Here is a 17,219-nt window from a genome sequence, read left to right as displayed (position 1 = left end):
TTATTAATTATAGTATAATAATTAATGTTGAGAAGAAGGTTTATTAGTACCTTGCTATTTCTGTGATTTGCATCACTATCTGTAGTGTTAAAAGAGAAGCTAAACGTATTCTTGTGAGTGTATGTGACATGCAGATATTTTTTATTCAGAGTTGTGTTAAACTGCAAAAAGGAGACAATAACAGACCAAATGTAAATGGAAGAGAACGTTTTGTATGTTTAATAAAGAGAAAAAGAGATGAATCTGAGAATTCAAACTGAACACAAATTAAAACACTTAAACAACCTTCTTTGAGCAGGTGAGCAGGTGCTGACAGCTGTTATCAGAGCAGGGATGAAGCCCCGCCCCCAAGCAGACAGCAGTAGGACTCTTTGGAACAGGACAGTGAGGGTCAGTCTGGGGAAGCAGGTCAGATGTCCAGAGAGCATTAGAGAGACACACCCTGAGACCAAACACTGTGCAGGACAGGACGGAAGAGACCAAGACAGAAAGCAAGACAAGAACACAGACCTGGTGGAGCAGCAGAAAGGTGGAGAACACAGAGTGTGTCCATAGAGGTGGAGGAGGATCTGTAGCTCAGCCTGGTACAATAACAGCAGCCCAAACACCACCTACACAGATGAAGCAGCACGTCCTAAACCTGCATCATTATTAAAGATCAAACCCAAACACCACCTACACAGATGAAGCAGCACGTCCTAAACCTGCATCATTATTAAAGATCAAACCCAAACACCACCTACACAGATGAAGCAGCACGTCCTAAACCTGCATCATTATTAAAGATCAAACCCAAACACCACCTACACAGATGAAGCAGCACGTCCTAAACCTGCATCATTATTAAAGATCAAATCTAAACACCACCTACACAGATGAAGCAGCACGTTCTAAACCTGCATCATTATTAAAGATCAAATCTAAAGGCTTGAACACTTGCGCTTGAATTCTTAAGTAGGATACTCTGCAAAAATGTATAGAGGTGTAAATATAACAGTACGACAATACAGTGATTATTTTCCATTTAATTATGTTAATTATTATTATTTTCCATTTAATAGTGACAGTAAAAAACAGCTAAGCAGTGTATCACTGACACTTAACAAATTAGTTTAGTTTAAACAACTGTGATTACAGCATGAGTAAAGATGAAAAGGAACCTCTCCCATCTCTGAGTTAGGCACTACCAGCTCAGGGTCTGATTTATTCCAGTGCACTCGCACACACACGCACACACACACACACACACACACACACACACACACACACAAATACACACACACACACACACACACACACACACACACACACACACACACACACACACACACACACACAAATACACACACACACACACACACACAAATACACACACACACACACACACGCACGCACACACACCTGCTTCTTTCAGTACATTTAAAACATAAACACTAAAAAAAACACACATAAGAGATCCACATGAAAGTTACAATAATCCTATCAGACTCAGTAGAACTATTATGCTCATTGACTTTAATTATTCAGCATATATAAAAATGTAGCAACATGATAAAGACATGACTATAAGCAGATATGATGCATGAACTACCTGCATGCTGTTCTAGTTGTATTAAAATAGCAGACAGTAATCAGTATTAATTCCACACTAAATGTCTTTATCTTCTGGTAAATATGTAACCTGTCCTAGACGGTGCAGATGAAGTTGAGTTTGTGGGTCTCTGGCAGGCTGATCCACTGTTTACTTCCAGACTGCAGTGCTCCTGATCTCTCTCCATTGCTGCAGTCTGACACCCCTGTCCCGTTCCCCGGGGCCCAGTTCTGGTAGCAGACAGTTGATCCACCCACCCAGAACCAGATGGGCTGACTACAGGCGAGACCCAGACCCAGCCACACATTAGGGGTGGAGGCGTTTTTACTGACTGTCTCCACCCAGCCCTGAGTTTCATTAGTGAGAACAGAGACCAGGTCCACATGATTCTGTCTGCAGTAGCTCAGAGCTTCCCACCACGTCATCTCCTGTTGAACCAGAATCAGTGGGATCTCTGCAGGGCAAAGATTAAATCATTCTCACATTAATCAGTACATTTTGTGCTGTTCATGATATAAATGTTCATTCAGCTGTGATGTGGAGGGTCTCCTTTATGTCTTTCTACATCAACTCACAAACATTTTCAGAGAATTTAAGTGAATATACAACATTCAGCAACTTATTATTTTCACTTCTGTAGCAGAAAAGCATCCTGAATAATGGCAGGCTGCATCATCTCATTTGTGTGACTGGGTACTTGTAGTTGTAGTTGTAGGCTCTACATGTAGTTGTGTTGGAGACGGAGGACTTTTATTATTGCATTTTTGTTTTGTTCTGTCTAAATTCCTTATTCATGTTCATTATTACTGAGAGTGAATCTGCTCCAAACATAAACTTTGAAAATCTAGTGGATGTAAAATAGATGTGCTGAATATAATCATGTTGGATTACTCACTTTTATAGCAAATAAATGGATTGTTTATATAGCAGGAATCATCATTCCATTTGTATGATTTTAAACTGTATAAATCCACACAGTTTTCTTTCCCTCCTACGTTGTCTGGCTGCCCAGTGTACCAGCCCCTGTATGTGGAGTTACTCCCATCTGACCAGACCCAGATCTGTAGGCACACATTAATACCTGATCAGTACACATTTATAACCACTGCACTCTCAGCACTCATTAAACACAGCAAATACAGTCACCCTGCATACACACAGGCATTGTCGTGATGGTATGGCTTAATACTGAAGTTGTAACAGGATTATCAAAATTTGCATTTCATTTTTAGAGTTATTATAATAACCTTTTTCTTATTCAAAGTTTTTGACACAGTCCTTTCCAAACATCCATCTATCCATTCTCATCCGCTTATCCAGGTCCGATTCACAGGGGCAGTAGCCTAAGCAAAGAGGCCCAGGTTTCCCTCTCCCCAGCCACCACTTCTAGCTCTTCTGGGGGATACTGAGGTGTTCCCAGGACAGCCGAGAGATATAATCTCTCCCGAGTGTCCTGGGTCTTCCTGAGGGTCTTTTCCCAGTTGGACATGTCTGGAGTGCCTCCCTGGGGAGGCGCCCAGGTGGCATCCAGACCAGATGCCCGAATCACCTCAACTGGCTTCTCTCTACGTGGAGGAGCAGCGACTCTACTCCGAGCCACTCCTGGATGACCAACAGAGCCTAGACACCCTGCTGGAGAAAACTCATTTCAGCCGCCTGTCAGTCTCTTGTTTTATCATTGCCTCACTCGTGAACAAGAACCCAAGATAGTTGAACTGCTCCACTTGAGACAAGGACTCACTCCTGACCCAGAGATGGCACTTCACCCTTGTCCAACTGAGTATCATGGTCTCAGTTTTAGAGGTGCTGATTCTCATCCCAGCTGTCTCGCAGTCGGCTGCAAACTGATCCAGCAAGAGCTGTAGGTCTCGGCCTGATGATGCCACCAGGACCACAACATCTGCAAAAAGGAGACGTGGAATCCTGAGAGCACCAAACCGAACCCCCTCCACCACTTGGCTACACCGAGAAATCCTGTCCATAAAAGTTATGAACAGAATTGGTGACAAAGGGCAGCCCTGGCAGAGTCCATCTCCCACTGGGAACGGTCCTGCTCCTTTTGTACAGGGACTGGATAGCCCGTAGCAGCAGGCCCCCTTGCCCTATACTACCGGAGCCTTCTCCAAATCCACAAAGCACATGTGGACTGGTTGAGCAAACTCCCATGCACCATCTAGGACCCTCGCAAGGGACGGAACCCACATTGTTCTTCTTGTAACTGAGATTCAACTATCATCCGGACTCTCTTCTCCAGTACCCCTGCATAGACCTTACCAGGGAGGCTGAGGAGTGTGATCCCCAGATAGTTTGAGCACACCCTCCGGTCCCCTTTCTTAAAAAGTGGAACCACCACCACGGTTTACCAGTCCAGAGGTACTGCCCCCGATATACACGCAATAATGCAAAGACGTGTCAGCCAGGACAGTCCCACAACATCCAGAGCCTTAAGGAACTCAGGGCGGATCTCATCCACCCCTGGCATCTTGCCGCCAAGGAGTTTCACACCTCCATGGTCACCTCAGCCCAAGTGATGGGCAAACCCCCGTCTGAGTCCTCCAGCTCTGTTTCCTCTGTGGAAGGCGCGATGGTGAGATTGAGAAGATCCTTGAAGTATTCCTTCCACCGCCTAATGACATCCCCAGTTGAGGTCAGCAGATCCCCAGCCCCACTGTATATAGTGTTGGTCGGGAACCACTTTCCCCTCCTGAGTTGCCTGACTGTTTGTCAGAATCTTCTCAGAGTCTATCAAAAGTCACTTTCCACCGAACTCTTCCCACACCCACATTTTTGCCTCTGCGACAGTAAAATCTGCTATCTGCTTGGCCCTCCTGTACCCGTCTGCTGCCTCCAGAGTCCCACAAGCCAACCAGGCCAGATAGGACTCTTTCTTCAGCATGACGGCCTCCCTTACCAGAGGTGTCCACCACTGAGTTTGAGAATTGCTGCCACGACAGACACCGACAACATTGTGGCCACAGCTCTGGTCTGCTGCATTGACAATGGAGGCATGAAACAAAGCCCACTCAAACTCAATATCATCGGCCACCCTCGGGAGCTCTGCCGGATGTGGGAGTTAAAGACCTTTCTGACAGATTCCTCTGCCAGACGTTCCCAGCAAACCCTCATGATATGTTTGGGTCATCGATCTGCGACCTAAGGTGTCCTGGTGCCATGTGCACTTATGGACACCTCTGTGCTCGAACATGGTGTTTGTTATGGACAGACTGTCACAAGCACATAAGTCCAATAACAGAACACCACTTAGGTTCAGATCAGAGAGACCATTACTCCCAATCACACCCGTCCAGGTCTTAATATCATTGCCCACATGTGCATTAAAGTCGCCAAGCAGAATAATGGAATCCCCAGAAGGGGCACCTTCCAGTATGAGTAATGAGTAAGCCCACTCCAGCCCTCCGCCATCCTTCAAACACTGTCAACACCTGCCTCGTGTTTTATAATCCTCACTCTCTAGACTTACATCACTTTAGTTTTGTTTGTTTAAATTATATTTTATCTTCATCCATTAAGAACAACTAATAGCTCACCTTAATTTACATCACACTGGTACAGTTATTATAATGACATTAATTATTCAAACTGCTTACAGTATTGTTGTTCTGGTCAACATTCCGTGTCAGTCCTATCCAGTAAGTGTATCCTGAATGGCCACTGAGGAGAGTGAGTACAGTATCCATGTCCTCTTGGTTCTCAATGGTTGCCAGATCAGTGTAAACCCCTCTGCAGTAGTTCTGAGCATCAGTCCAGTTCTTTATTTCTTCCACCACATAAAACTGGCGAGTCACACACATGGCTAGAGCCCACAGTCCTGTTAGAATCAAAACCTCCCATGAGCAGGACACCACAATAATGACACAGCAGAGAGTTTTGGAGATGAAACTGACACTGACCTGAGAACAGCAGGATGAACTGCAGTGTTGAACACATGACTGTGGAGCACAAGGTGTGGGAGATTCACACATTAAATCACAGTAACTCACGTCTGTATTTTTCTCTGATTACACTTAATAATGTGCCATATTTTGTCAATTGTGATTTTTTTTTTCACCGCAATCGAAATTTGTCCTCCACTTTTAACCCATCTGTGCAGTTAGAACACACACACACACACACACACACACACACAAACACACACACACTAGAGATTACTAGGGGGCTGTGGATCACACATGCCCAGAGCGGTGGGCAGCCCTAGCCCGGCGCCCAGGGAGCAGTTGAGGTTAGGTGCCTTGCTCAAGGGCACCTCTGTTATGGCCTCAGGTCTGGGAATCGAACCCACGACCCTCCGGTCACAAGACCAGTTCCCTACCACCAGGCCATTACTGCCCACTTTGAGAAATGACAAACAATACTCCAAATTGTGACTCAGTGATAACAAGGGAAAGGTCATGTACAGTAAGGGTCAGTACTTAAATATCAGAGCATTAGAGAAACATACAGCATGAAGTGTTTTAAAGCACTTAAAGGATTTAAACATTTTGAGTCTAAAATTCTCAGTTCTTTTAATTGTGTAAATCAAAGGTGTCACATATGGCTCCTCCCTACAACTCCTCCCTGTTGTCTGATCTGCCCTTGCCCTAGTGTGCTCATTCCTGATAATTCCTTAGTTATATTCTTCATACAGTTCTGCCATTTAGTGTCGTGTCTAGTTATTCTCCTTGTTGTGTTATGAGTTTATTAGGTGTGTTTGACTTGCGTTTACAGTCCTGTTGCCTTTGGTGATTTATTCTGTATGTATCATCTAACGTTGTTAGTCTTTTGTTTAGTAGTATTTCTTCGAATCTTGACTTTGCCCCTGTTTAGTTGCATGTCTTATGGTCTGTTTAACTGATTTAAATACATATATGCATATCTGCGTTTGCGTCACGCCTGCCCAAGATTTAGACACTGTTCAGTTTGATTCCTTGTAGGCTATTGTTAATTAAATTGGAACAGAGTTGTTTTGGAAAAGGGGTATCATTAAAAAGGTGCTGTCGACATTGTGTGAATATGGCTAAATGATTGCAAACTAGTACTTGTTTCTTAATTATGTTTTAAATATCTGATCAAGGTTATAATCATTAACAAAAACGAACGAAAAAACGAAAACTAATATTGAAAAAACATTTTCGTTAACTGAAGTAAATAATAACGGTAATTAAAAGAAAAAATGATAACTAACTATAACTATATTACATGTTTAGAAAACTAACTAAAACGTACTGAAATTATAGATAGTGTGACGTGCGGCTCGTGGCGAAGGATGAGACACGGGATCCTTGCTTTGCGTAACAGACGTCACTTTAATTAACAGATATTGCGCAATAGCGCACGGAGAACAGAAACACTCACACAGCAACGTGTAGACTGTAGACAACGACAAGCACAGGACACTGCGCGAGCGCACATTAAATAGACAAACCACATTAGCCCCACGTGATCACGAGACGATTCACAGGTGAGACTTATTAATCACACGACATAACCCCCAACCACGAATATCCACTGACGCAGACAAAGCACGTGGACAACGTTGACACACGCCCAAAAGGGAGGGGCCGGGGTCCTCAACGTGACAGACGCCCCCTCCAAGGGCACTACCCGTCCCGGGGTGCCAACAGGACCGAGTGCCCCGAACCCACAACGATGGGCGGATCCGACGCGCTCAGTCCTGCGTCTGGGAGGTGACTGCCCTTGGCGAAGCGTCCGTTACGAATCGCCTAGCACACCCTCCCTGGGAAGACGGGGGAAAAGACGTTAGACACACTGAACGGGACAGAAACAAACACACAGACTGGCATATTCACACAAAGAGGCACAAACGGGAACAGGGGGTTTGGCAAACACACGGGAAGACTGACGAACACTGGCACAGACAAACACATAACAGGCGCCAGGCTGCGCGCCAGGAGTAGAGATAAGAGGGGAGAGAGATCGGGAGCCGCAGTGGTCGGTCCTCCGCCAGGCTTCGCTGCGAAGCCTCCGCTGGGAGCAGCGCGGCTGGCGGACGCACCTGGTACAGCGTGACTGGCTTGCGCGCCTGGTGCACCGTGTAGGTACCATGCTAAACCAGCAGGTGGCAGTACCACTGGCAACACATTGAACAAGCTTGCTTTGACGGAAGTAAGGGTGTGTCTACAGTTCAGGTGTTTAAATACCCTGAACAGCCATTCATCTCTCTCTCTCTGGTTTGACTGACACCGAGGTTAGACCTATTAAAGAGAGGCTCCGCCACTTCTCTCTCTCCGGTTTTCTTTGAGAACACGCGAACTTTGCAACGACTAACAGCAAACAGCTGAAAGTCGTACTACTTAATTAACGAGCCCGAGTTACGGTGCAATCTAACCAGCAACCGATCAACGTTACCGCGACAACAGATTCACCAAACGACTTCAATCAAGCTTGCTAACGCGGCCACACGGACTGAAACAAAGGCGATCAACTCCCTGTTGTTAAACCGTGAACGAGACTTGCGTTCCTGGACGATTCCCCAGCACACCTGGACGACATCGTTTAATCAACGAGGAGCCTGCGGTGGAAATTCCAGGAGAATTCAGGGAGGACGACAAAACCCCAAATCCTCAACACGTGAGACTCTTACCGCTGGGCATAGTTCATCAAAGGGCATAGTTATTTGAACTACAGAGTTAACTAAGTTTTTTGTTAATACATTCTGAATGTTTGTGTTTAACTTTATTTTCATAAACTTCGTTAAGATTTGTACACACAAGTTCTCCACCTGGCATGCAATCTCCATGTTTTATCTTCTGAATATTTGACAACTTGTAGTTCCCATTCTCAGACACACTACATTAATTTTTAGTTAGTAAGCCAGCGCCATTACTCTTTGTTCTGACCACGTTGGAATAAACCAGCTGAGCTCATTAACATAGTCGCGCTGCTCTACTGTTTAAAGTCGGCGCCATTTTAGTTGCTTTGTTCTCCATAGGAGAACTGAGATTACAACTCCGCCTCCTCACACGCGCGCGCACACTTACTCCTCCCCTTTTTTTACACACACACACACACACACACACACTAGATGCTGAGTCTTCACTGTAAATATACTGATCCATGTTGATGCTCTTTGTTATTTAGAATAGTTGGTTTTAAATAAATGTATCATTTATTTTCACCAAATTGTCTGTGTTGATGTCATTCAAAAGTGGTTGTTGCCAAAACCTCCAAAGAATTCATTGTTAAATCCTTCAGATACCGAACCATTAATTACCCTTAGTTGATAACTAAACTTGTGGTTCTGGTATAATTAGAATATGAGACTGATTTCTAAATTAATGAGACTGATTAATAATTAAGGTAAAACAAAGTATAACTACTTTAAAGGATTAGTAGGTGAAACCCCTACAACCGCAACTGGCTTGCGCGCCTGGTGCACCGCGACTGGCTTGCGCGCCTGGTGCACCACGACTGGCGGACGCCCCGTGCGGGCCGTTTGGGGTTTCCTCGTCAATGTCCATGTCTTCCTCCTTCACCCGGCTCCACTCCATGGACTGCTCCGGGCTGCCACCCCGGGAGTAGTCCATTGCACTCTCGCCGGAGCGATCGGAGGGTGGACGGCTCTCCGCACTCCCCTTAACGGTCCCAACGGATCTCTCCGAGGACGGCGGACTGTCCTCCTCCTCCTCCGTATAGGAGTTGTCCTCCGACTCACTGTAGTCAGCGGTGGGTGTGGAGCACCCCAACGGAGGGTAGTCCTCCTCCTCCCGGCCATCCTCTACGGTAGGAGTGGAACCCACGGGCGGAGGGAGGTAGTCGTCTTCCTCCGACTCCTCCCCCTCCTCCTCGCCGTGGTCGACGGGGGAAACCTCGCTCACCGACAGGGGGTAGGCTTCCTCCCCCTCCTCTCCGTAGTAGACGGTGGAGGCGTCGCACAACGAGGGAGGGTAGCCTTCCTCGTCGTCCTCCTGCTCCTCCTCCTCAGAGTCCTCGACCCCGAACTCGCTCTCGGGAGTCCCCTCCGTCCCGCAGAGCTCGAAGGAGCCTACCCGCAGGGGTGATGGATCCCTAGAAGGAGAGGGGCGGTACTTCTCCCACAGCCTTACCGCCTGTTGGCGGAGCCTCTCCGCCGCCTCGGGGTCGTGGTGCTCCCGCGCCTGACGCAGCAGGGACGCGCAGATCGGGTCCTGCTCCATTGTCGTAGCGGTTCCGTAGCGCGGGGGGAAGTTCCTCTCCTCTCCCTCCTCCTCCTGTTCGTGGTCGCCCTTCCGCAGGGGTGGAAGTGCCCGGGAAGGAGAGGGGTGCCTCTCGACCCATACCCGCGCAGCTGTCCGGCGGTACTCTTCCGCCAGCTCGGGTATGGCCGTCTCCCGAGCCGCACATAACAGGTACGCACACTCCGCGTCCTGCATTAGCAGCTCCAGAGTCGGCATGGAGCCGCGGCGCGGGGGGGAGGAAGACGGGTGGTGATGCCGCTTACCCGGCTTCTTGCCCTTCTTGGGCTTTGGCTTGTAGCCTGGCATGTCTTGGTGTCTCTTGATGGCTCGTCGTTCTGTGACGCGCGGCTCGTGGCGAAGGATGAGACACGGGATCCTTGCTTTGCGTAACAGACGTCACTTTAATTAACAGATATTGCGCAATAGCGCACGGAGAACAGAAACACCCACACAGCAACGTGTAGACTGTAGACAATGACGAGCACAGGACACTGCGCGAGCGCACATTAAATAGACAAACCACATTAGCCCCACGTGATCACGAGAAGATTCACAGGTGAGACTTATTAATCACACGACATAACCCCCAACCACGAATATCCACTGATGCAGACAAAGCACGTGGACAACGTTGACACACGCCCAAAAGGGAGGGGCCGGGGTCCTCAACGTGACAGACGCCCCCTCCAAGGGAACTACCCGTCCCGGGGTGCCAACAGGACCGAGTGCCCCGAACCTACAACGATGGGCGGATCCGACGCGCTCAGTCCTGCGTCTGGGAGGTGACTGCCCTTGGCGAAGCGTCCGTTACGAATCGCCTAGCACACCCTCCCTGGGAAGACGGGGGAAAAGACGTTAGACACACTGAACGGGACAGAAACAAACACACAGACTGGCATATTCACACAAAGAGGCACAAACGGGAACAGGGGGTTTGGCAAACACACGGGAAGACTGACGAACACTGGCACAGACAAACACATAACAGGCGCCAGGCTGCACACCAGGAGTAGAGATAAGAGGGGAGAGAGATCGGGAGCCGCAGTGGTCGGTCCTCCGCCAGGCTTCGCTGCGAAGCCTCCGCTGGGAGCAGCGCGGCTGGCGGACGCACCTGGTACAGCGCGACTGGCTTGCGCGCCTGGTGCACCGCAACTGGCTTGCGCGCCTGGTGCACCGCGACTGGCTTGCGCGCCTGGTGCACCGCGACTGGCTTGCGCGCCTGGTGCACCGCGACTGACGGACGCCCCGTGCGGGCCGTTTGGGGTTTCCTCGTCAATGTCCATGTCTTCCTCCTTCACCCGGCTCCACTCCATGGACTGCTCTGGGCTGCCACCCCGGGAGTAGTCCATTGCGCTCTCGCCGGAGCGATCGGAGGGTGGACGGCTCTCCGCACTCCCCTTAACGGTCCCAACGGATCTCTCCGAGGACGGCGGACTGTCCTCCTCCTCCTCCGTATAGGAGTCGTCCTCTGACTCACCGTAGTCAGTGGTGGGTGTGGAGCACCCCAACGGAGGGTAGTCCTCCTCCTCCCGGCCATCCTCTACGGTAGGAGTGGAAACCACGGGCGGAGGGCGACCTCCTCGCCGTGGTCGACGGGGGAAACCTCGCTCACCGACGGGGGGTAGGCTTCCTCCCCCTCCTCTCCGTAGTAGACGGTGGAGGCGTCGCACAACGAGGGAGGGTAGCCTTCCTCGTCGTCCTCCTGCTCCTCCTCCTCGGAGTCCTCGACCCCGAACTCGCTCTCGGGAGTCCCCTCCGTCCCGCAGAGCTCGAAGGAGCCTACCCGCAGGGGTGATGGATCCCTAGAAGGAGAGGGGCGGTACTTCTCCCACAGCCTTACCGCCTCTTGGCGGAGCCTCTCCGCCGCCTCGGGGTCGTGGTGCTCCCGCGCCTGACGCAGCAGGGACGCGCAGATCGGGTCCTGCTCCATTGTCGTAGCGGTTCCGTAGCGTGGGGGGAAGTTCCTCTCCTCTCCCTCCTCCTCCTGTTCGTGGTCGCCCTTCCGCAGGGGTGGAAGTGCCCGGGAAGGAGAGGGGTGCCTCTCGACCCATACCCGCGCAGCTGTCCGGCGGTACTCTTCCGCCAGCTCGGGTATGGCCGTCTCCCGAGCCGCACACAACAGGTACGCACACTCCGGGTCCTGCATTAGCAGCTCCAGAGTCGGCGTGGAGCCACGGCGCGGGGGGAGGAAGACGGGTGGTGATGCCGCTTACCCGGCTTCTTGCCCTTCTTGGGCTTTGGCTTGTAGCCTGGCATGTCTTGGTGTCTCTTGATGGCTCGTCGTTCTGTGACGCGCGGCTCGTGGCGAAGGATGAGACACGGGATCCTTGCTTTGCGTAACAGACGTCACTTTAATTAACAGATATTGCGCAATAGCGCACGGAGAACAGAAACACTCACACAGCAACGTGTAGATTGTAGACAATGACGAGCACAGGACAAACCACATTAGCCCCACGTGATCACGAGACGATTCACAGGTGAGACTTATTAATCACACGACATAACCCCCAACCACGAATATCCACTGACGCAGACAAAGCACGTGGACAACGTTGACACACGCCCAAAAGGGAGGGGCCGGGGTCCTCAACGTGACAGATAGGATACACTTCGTTTTCGTGTTTGTCAGTTTATTTATAAGTCTTGTGGACTGATAATGAGATTTGGTCCGTCACGTCTCTTGTTTAGAGCTCCTGCTCGCCATGCTAGCCTGCAAAATTACCACAACAAAAGTTGGGAGAAAACGGCGAGTCCTGTATGGGATTTTTTATATATGACTACGAGGAAGACTACATGTCTTGTAGTGGAAACAGGTGATAAAATATATGGAGTAGTTCTCAAGAGGAAAAACCCCATGAATCTCAAAGTTCACACAAGAGGGCTAACTGCCAGTCAGCCAGTCAGGAAATTCAAATGACGTAAGCGGGGGGGGGCACATGAAACTTTCTTGTCCCGGGCCCCAGCAAGACTGTCAATGGGCCTGCTGCCAGTACCTTGACAAGCCTCTGAGTAGATCCGCTGAAAGAGAAGCATCATCCCGGCTAGATAGCACCAGGAAGGAGAACCGTAATGGACCGTTTTGATCAGTGATCAAATAGCTGCTGGTTAGTTAATATGCAGAAAAACCTCAAGCGGGTGGATGCACTAGTTAATGTGTTGAGACTGGATGTCAACACAACTGTGTGACTCGATTGCCTTCAAAAAGTTTGGCTTTTCACACAAACCAAAATAGGGTTACACTCCTATGTTCATGTCTGTCCTAGTCAATTTTCAGAAGCAATCAGGCCCGTTGACAGTCTTGCTGGGGCCCGGGACAAGAAAGTTTCATGTGCCAATTATTAGAAATAATTCGCTTTTTATCACATTATTTAATGGTTGTTTATTTTCAAAACGCCCAATCTTAACGTCTTCACGTTCTCTCATGTTTCGTCCTGGAATTACAAGAGGCTCGTATTTGTTAACGTAAGAGAACTGTTCAGTCAGATATCTATTTGTTGTGAAACGAAGTAGTTACAGTTTCAAGCATTTTCAAGTACTTTAGCCTAAATTCCAGCACTTTTCAAACCTGGAACACAATGCAACATTAAAATTTGTCAGGTAAATGTTTTTCCTTTCTTTTCTACGCTCCAGATTTTTGTTTACTTTAACTATCCACCACTGTATTTCCCGCTGTTGGACGGGTACCAGCTGGATCAAACCATTTTTCAGTTGGAAGTGGGGCTGTATGCACTTAATGGAAAATATGCAGATAGGTAAAAACATATATATTTTAGCCATTGAGCTTATTTTGAGTACAGAATTTTATATTAATGAAAGATTTCAAGATTATTTAAAATTATAGACTTTAAATAAAAAATAAATTGCTGGGCTCTTTGATGGGCCCCCCTGGCCATGGGGCCCAGGACAACAGACCCGGTTGTCCCCCCCTGTCCACGGGGCTGGAAGCAATAATACACATTTTGCACTTAAGGCTGCTATCTTGTAGACTGTTGGTTGTTCAACAGTAATTGAACGCATTTTTAAAAATGGTATCTTTTAATGAGTTTTTATTACACAATATTTACTTTGGACTTTTTGAATCCTGCACCTGACAAATAACCAAAAGTAAAAAAAAAACTAAAACTAATACTAGAACTAATGAAAACTAAACTAAAACTAAGCTTTAAAAAAATAATTAAAACTAATAAAAACTAGCAAACATGCTCTAAAAACTAATTAAAACTAACTGAATTAGAAAAAAAAGTCAAAATGAAATAAAAACTAAATTATAATGAAAAATCCAAAACTATTATAACCTTGTATCTGATGAGGACAAAGATGATGCTTCTTGCTTCTTGCTGTTTACTGTGTCATTGTATGTAAAACTTTTAATAAATGTCTGGGAGATCCTGAACCTTCAGTAAATGATTCTGTTCCTATAATAGGTGTAATGGTGGGAGGGTCCCAGCACACAGGGGAGACGCCCCCCCCCCACACACACACACACGCGTCTCCTCCATACTGACCCTCCCTCTCATCATCAACTGCCCCTGTTCTATAGCCCCTGTCCTCTTTTCCTCACTGTATAACCCCACATGTCCAGACCTCCAGTGCTGTGTATTCCTCAAAGCCCCTGAGAGAGACCCCTGCGCTACCAGAGATGGATCTTGACAGAGACTGCGTGCTGCAGACTCTGCACGTGTTGATCTTTACGCACTATTACGCGCTTTGCGCTAAATGAGCAGTTATAACGCAACCACGAGCTCTGAGTTTGTGTGCTTCTTTATTTTGGTTGTCATGGATACTAAGGACGTGCCGCTGCCATTCTGGTACCTCTTTCCTCCGACAACAGTAGAACTTTACCGTAATTAATTAAAGCGTGTTCTTAAGCAATTGTGCCATATTTTGTAAAATGATTTACATTTTCAATTATTTCTAGCCAGATTTTTCAGAAGGAATGGTCAGAATTGAAAACACTTTAATGTAGGGACTTGGACATTTTTTTTCAAAATTATTTAATCACACCAACACGTTCTCTTGGGACCCTTAAAAACTACCTTAAACTGTACAGACTGGGATAAAACTTAAGGAAACAATAAACAAGAATATAATGTAACGTATCCACGTATCTATTAATATCTTTTGAACAGTCCCACAATGTTTTTGAACGGTCCAAACGCGAAGTTAAAATTCAAGCAGGCTCAAAAAGAAACAGAAGCGCGAAATGCGAATTCTTCTAACGGGATGAGAGAAAGCGAACATTCAATTATGTCATATTACCAAAACTCTGGGAAGAATCTCTTACAAACCGATGAAAACAGCAATTTTTTAGAGCCTCAGTAATTGGTGTATGAGCACCACCTAGTGGTTGATTGTGGGTCATTACACTGCTTCTGCTGACGTAGAGTTTCACAGTATTTCAGATATCAGTGGCTACAGCATTGTGTAGTTTATGGTTTTTCATATTCCAAATCACCCTATTAAAAATAGTTTGATCATTTTCACTATTTTAAATACTTTATCTGTGGTGAGAAAACCCTGCCTCAGAGATGAAGAGGATGTTACATTTCAATTATTCAGAATCTATATGAGCTCAGTATTGTGTCTCTGGAACCTTTTAAATGTTTTTCTTTCCTCTTCCTGATTGTGAGTTATTCAATATGTCCGTGTCTGTCTCCTGTAGTGTTTTGCCTTTTCTCTGTGTACTTATAATGTTTTATTTTTGATGCTAATTTGCATTAAAGAAATACATGCATGTAGATTTCCTGGAGACACAATGCCTGTTATGTACCAATGTGTTATAATTTAATAACACACACACACACACACACACACACACACACACACACACACACACACACACACACACAGTACAATGTAAATCACCACACATTCTCAAACATATTCACATTACACCATGATAATTTTAACTTTTTTTCCATTTGTATGTAGACATCATATCCCCCTACATCAAAGTGAAAATTATAACAGCATAATAAATTCAACATGACTGAGTCAGGATGATACCAGTCAGAAACGTTTAAGAGATGAACATGAAATTCATACTGATCTGAGAACAGTAGAATGGAATACAGTACAACACCCGCATTTATAAACGTAGATGATTTAGACATTAAACATGCACATATTAACAAAGACCATACAACTTATATAATTATGATGAGGTCATGATATGATATTTAATGTGCTGATAATCACATTAAGTAAATCATTAAGTAAAACCACCCAGTCACAACTTCAGCTCAAATTCTTCAGTCTTCATCTCTCTCCTGCTGTCTTCAGCCTTTGATTAGTTTATTTAAACATAATAAAAATAAATATTCTAAAACATAGTCCAGTTTTTGTTTCAAAAGAATAAAAAACAGAACAAAGCACTGTACTAAAATTCATAAACCTAGTAATTAATAACAGAGACCTTATATTTAATGTTAACTAACCAAATACATCCATGTGTGGGTGTAAACATGCAGAATGATCAGGATGAATATATAAAATGAATTAATGGTGTACTTCCAAAATGACGTCTGCTGGGATTGAAGCTTTTTTAAAGTGTTTTCTTACCTGTAAGTGATTGTGCTGCTGCTCTGTTAGTCTGTGTTTGTCTCCTGCTGTGTTTCTTCACTTTGTGTACTTACAGATCTACACAAAGCTCTATACAACTGTGTCTTTGTATTCATATTTGATGCAGATTTATACAAATGTTCATTTACCAAAATGCAAATTAGAATACTTAAAAAACAACCTTCTTTGAGCAGGTGAGCAGGTGCTGACGGTTGTTACCAGAGCAGGGTCGAAGCCCCGCCCCCAAGCAGACAGCAGTAGGACTCGTTGGAACAGGACAGTGAGGGTCAGTCTGGGGCAGGTCAGATGTCCAGAGAGCATTAGAGAGACACACCCTGAGACCAGACACTGTGCAGGACAGGACGGAAGAGACCAAGACAGGAAGCAAGACAAGTACCCAGACCTGGTGGAGCAGCAGAAAGGTGGAGAACACAGAGTGTGTCCATAGAGGTGGAGGAGGATCTGTAGCTCAATGTAGGTACAATAACAGCAGCCCAAACACCACCTACACAGATGAAGCAGCACGTCCTAAACCTGCATCATTATTAAAGATCAAACCCAAACACCACCTACACAGATGAAGCAGCACGTCCTAAACCTGCATCATTATTAAAGATCAAACCCAAACACCACCTACACAGATGAAGCAGCACGTCCTAAACCTGCATCATTATTAAAGATCAAACCCAAACACCACCTACACAGATGAAGCAGCACGTCCTAAACCTGCATCATTATTAAAGATCAAACCCAAACACCACCTACACAGATGAAGCAGCACGTCCTAAACCTGCATCATTATTAAAGATCAAACCCAAACACCACCTACACAGATGAAGCAGCACGTCCTAAACCTGCATCATTATTAAAGATCAAACCCAAACACCACC

General features: G+C 46.5%; 1 protein-coding gene across 1 annotated transcript; it reads right to left on the bottom strand.

Annotated features, from left to right (window-relative positions):
* Positions 1-1,599: 1,599 nt before the first annotated feature.
* Positions 1,600-16,373, bottom strand: LOC143474725 (macrophage mannose receptor 1-like). The gene is made up of 5 exons (XM_076972283.1): positions 16,330-16,373; positions 5,503-5,541; positions 5,200-5,420; positions 2,487-2,652; positions 1,600-2,045 (listed from the first exon to the last, which is right to left on the bottom strand). The coding sequence occupies exons 2-5, from the start codon at positions 5,537-5,539 to the stop codon at positions 1,687-1,689; spliced, it is 783 nt and encodes a 260-aa protein (XP_076828398.1). The 5' UTR covers positions 5,540-5,541; positions 16,330-16,373; the 3' UTR covers positions 1,600-1,686.
* Between the last annotated feature and the right edge of the window lie 846 nt (positions 16,374-17,219).

Source organism: Brachyhypopomus gauderio, chromosome 14 (genome assembly GCF_052324685.1).
Source record: "Brachyhypopomus gauderio isolate BG-103 chromosome 14, BGAUD_0.2, whole genome shotgun sequence".
Taxonomy (NCBI): domain Eukaryota; kingdom Metazoa; phylum Chordata; class Actinopteri; order Gymnotiformes; family Hypopomidae; genus Brachyhypopomus; species Brachyhypopomus gauderio.
Note: the sequence above shows the minus strand (reverse complement) of the source record. Positions and strands in the feature narration are given on the sequence as shown.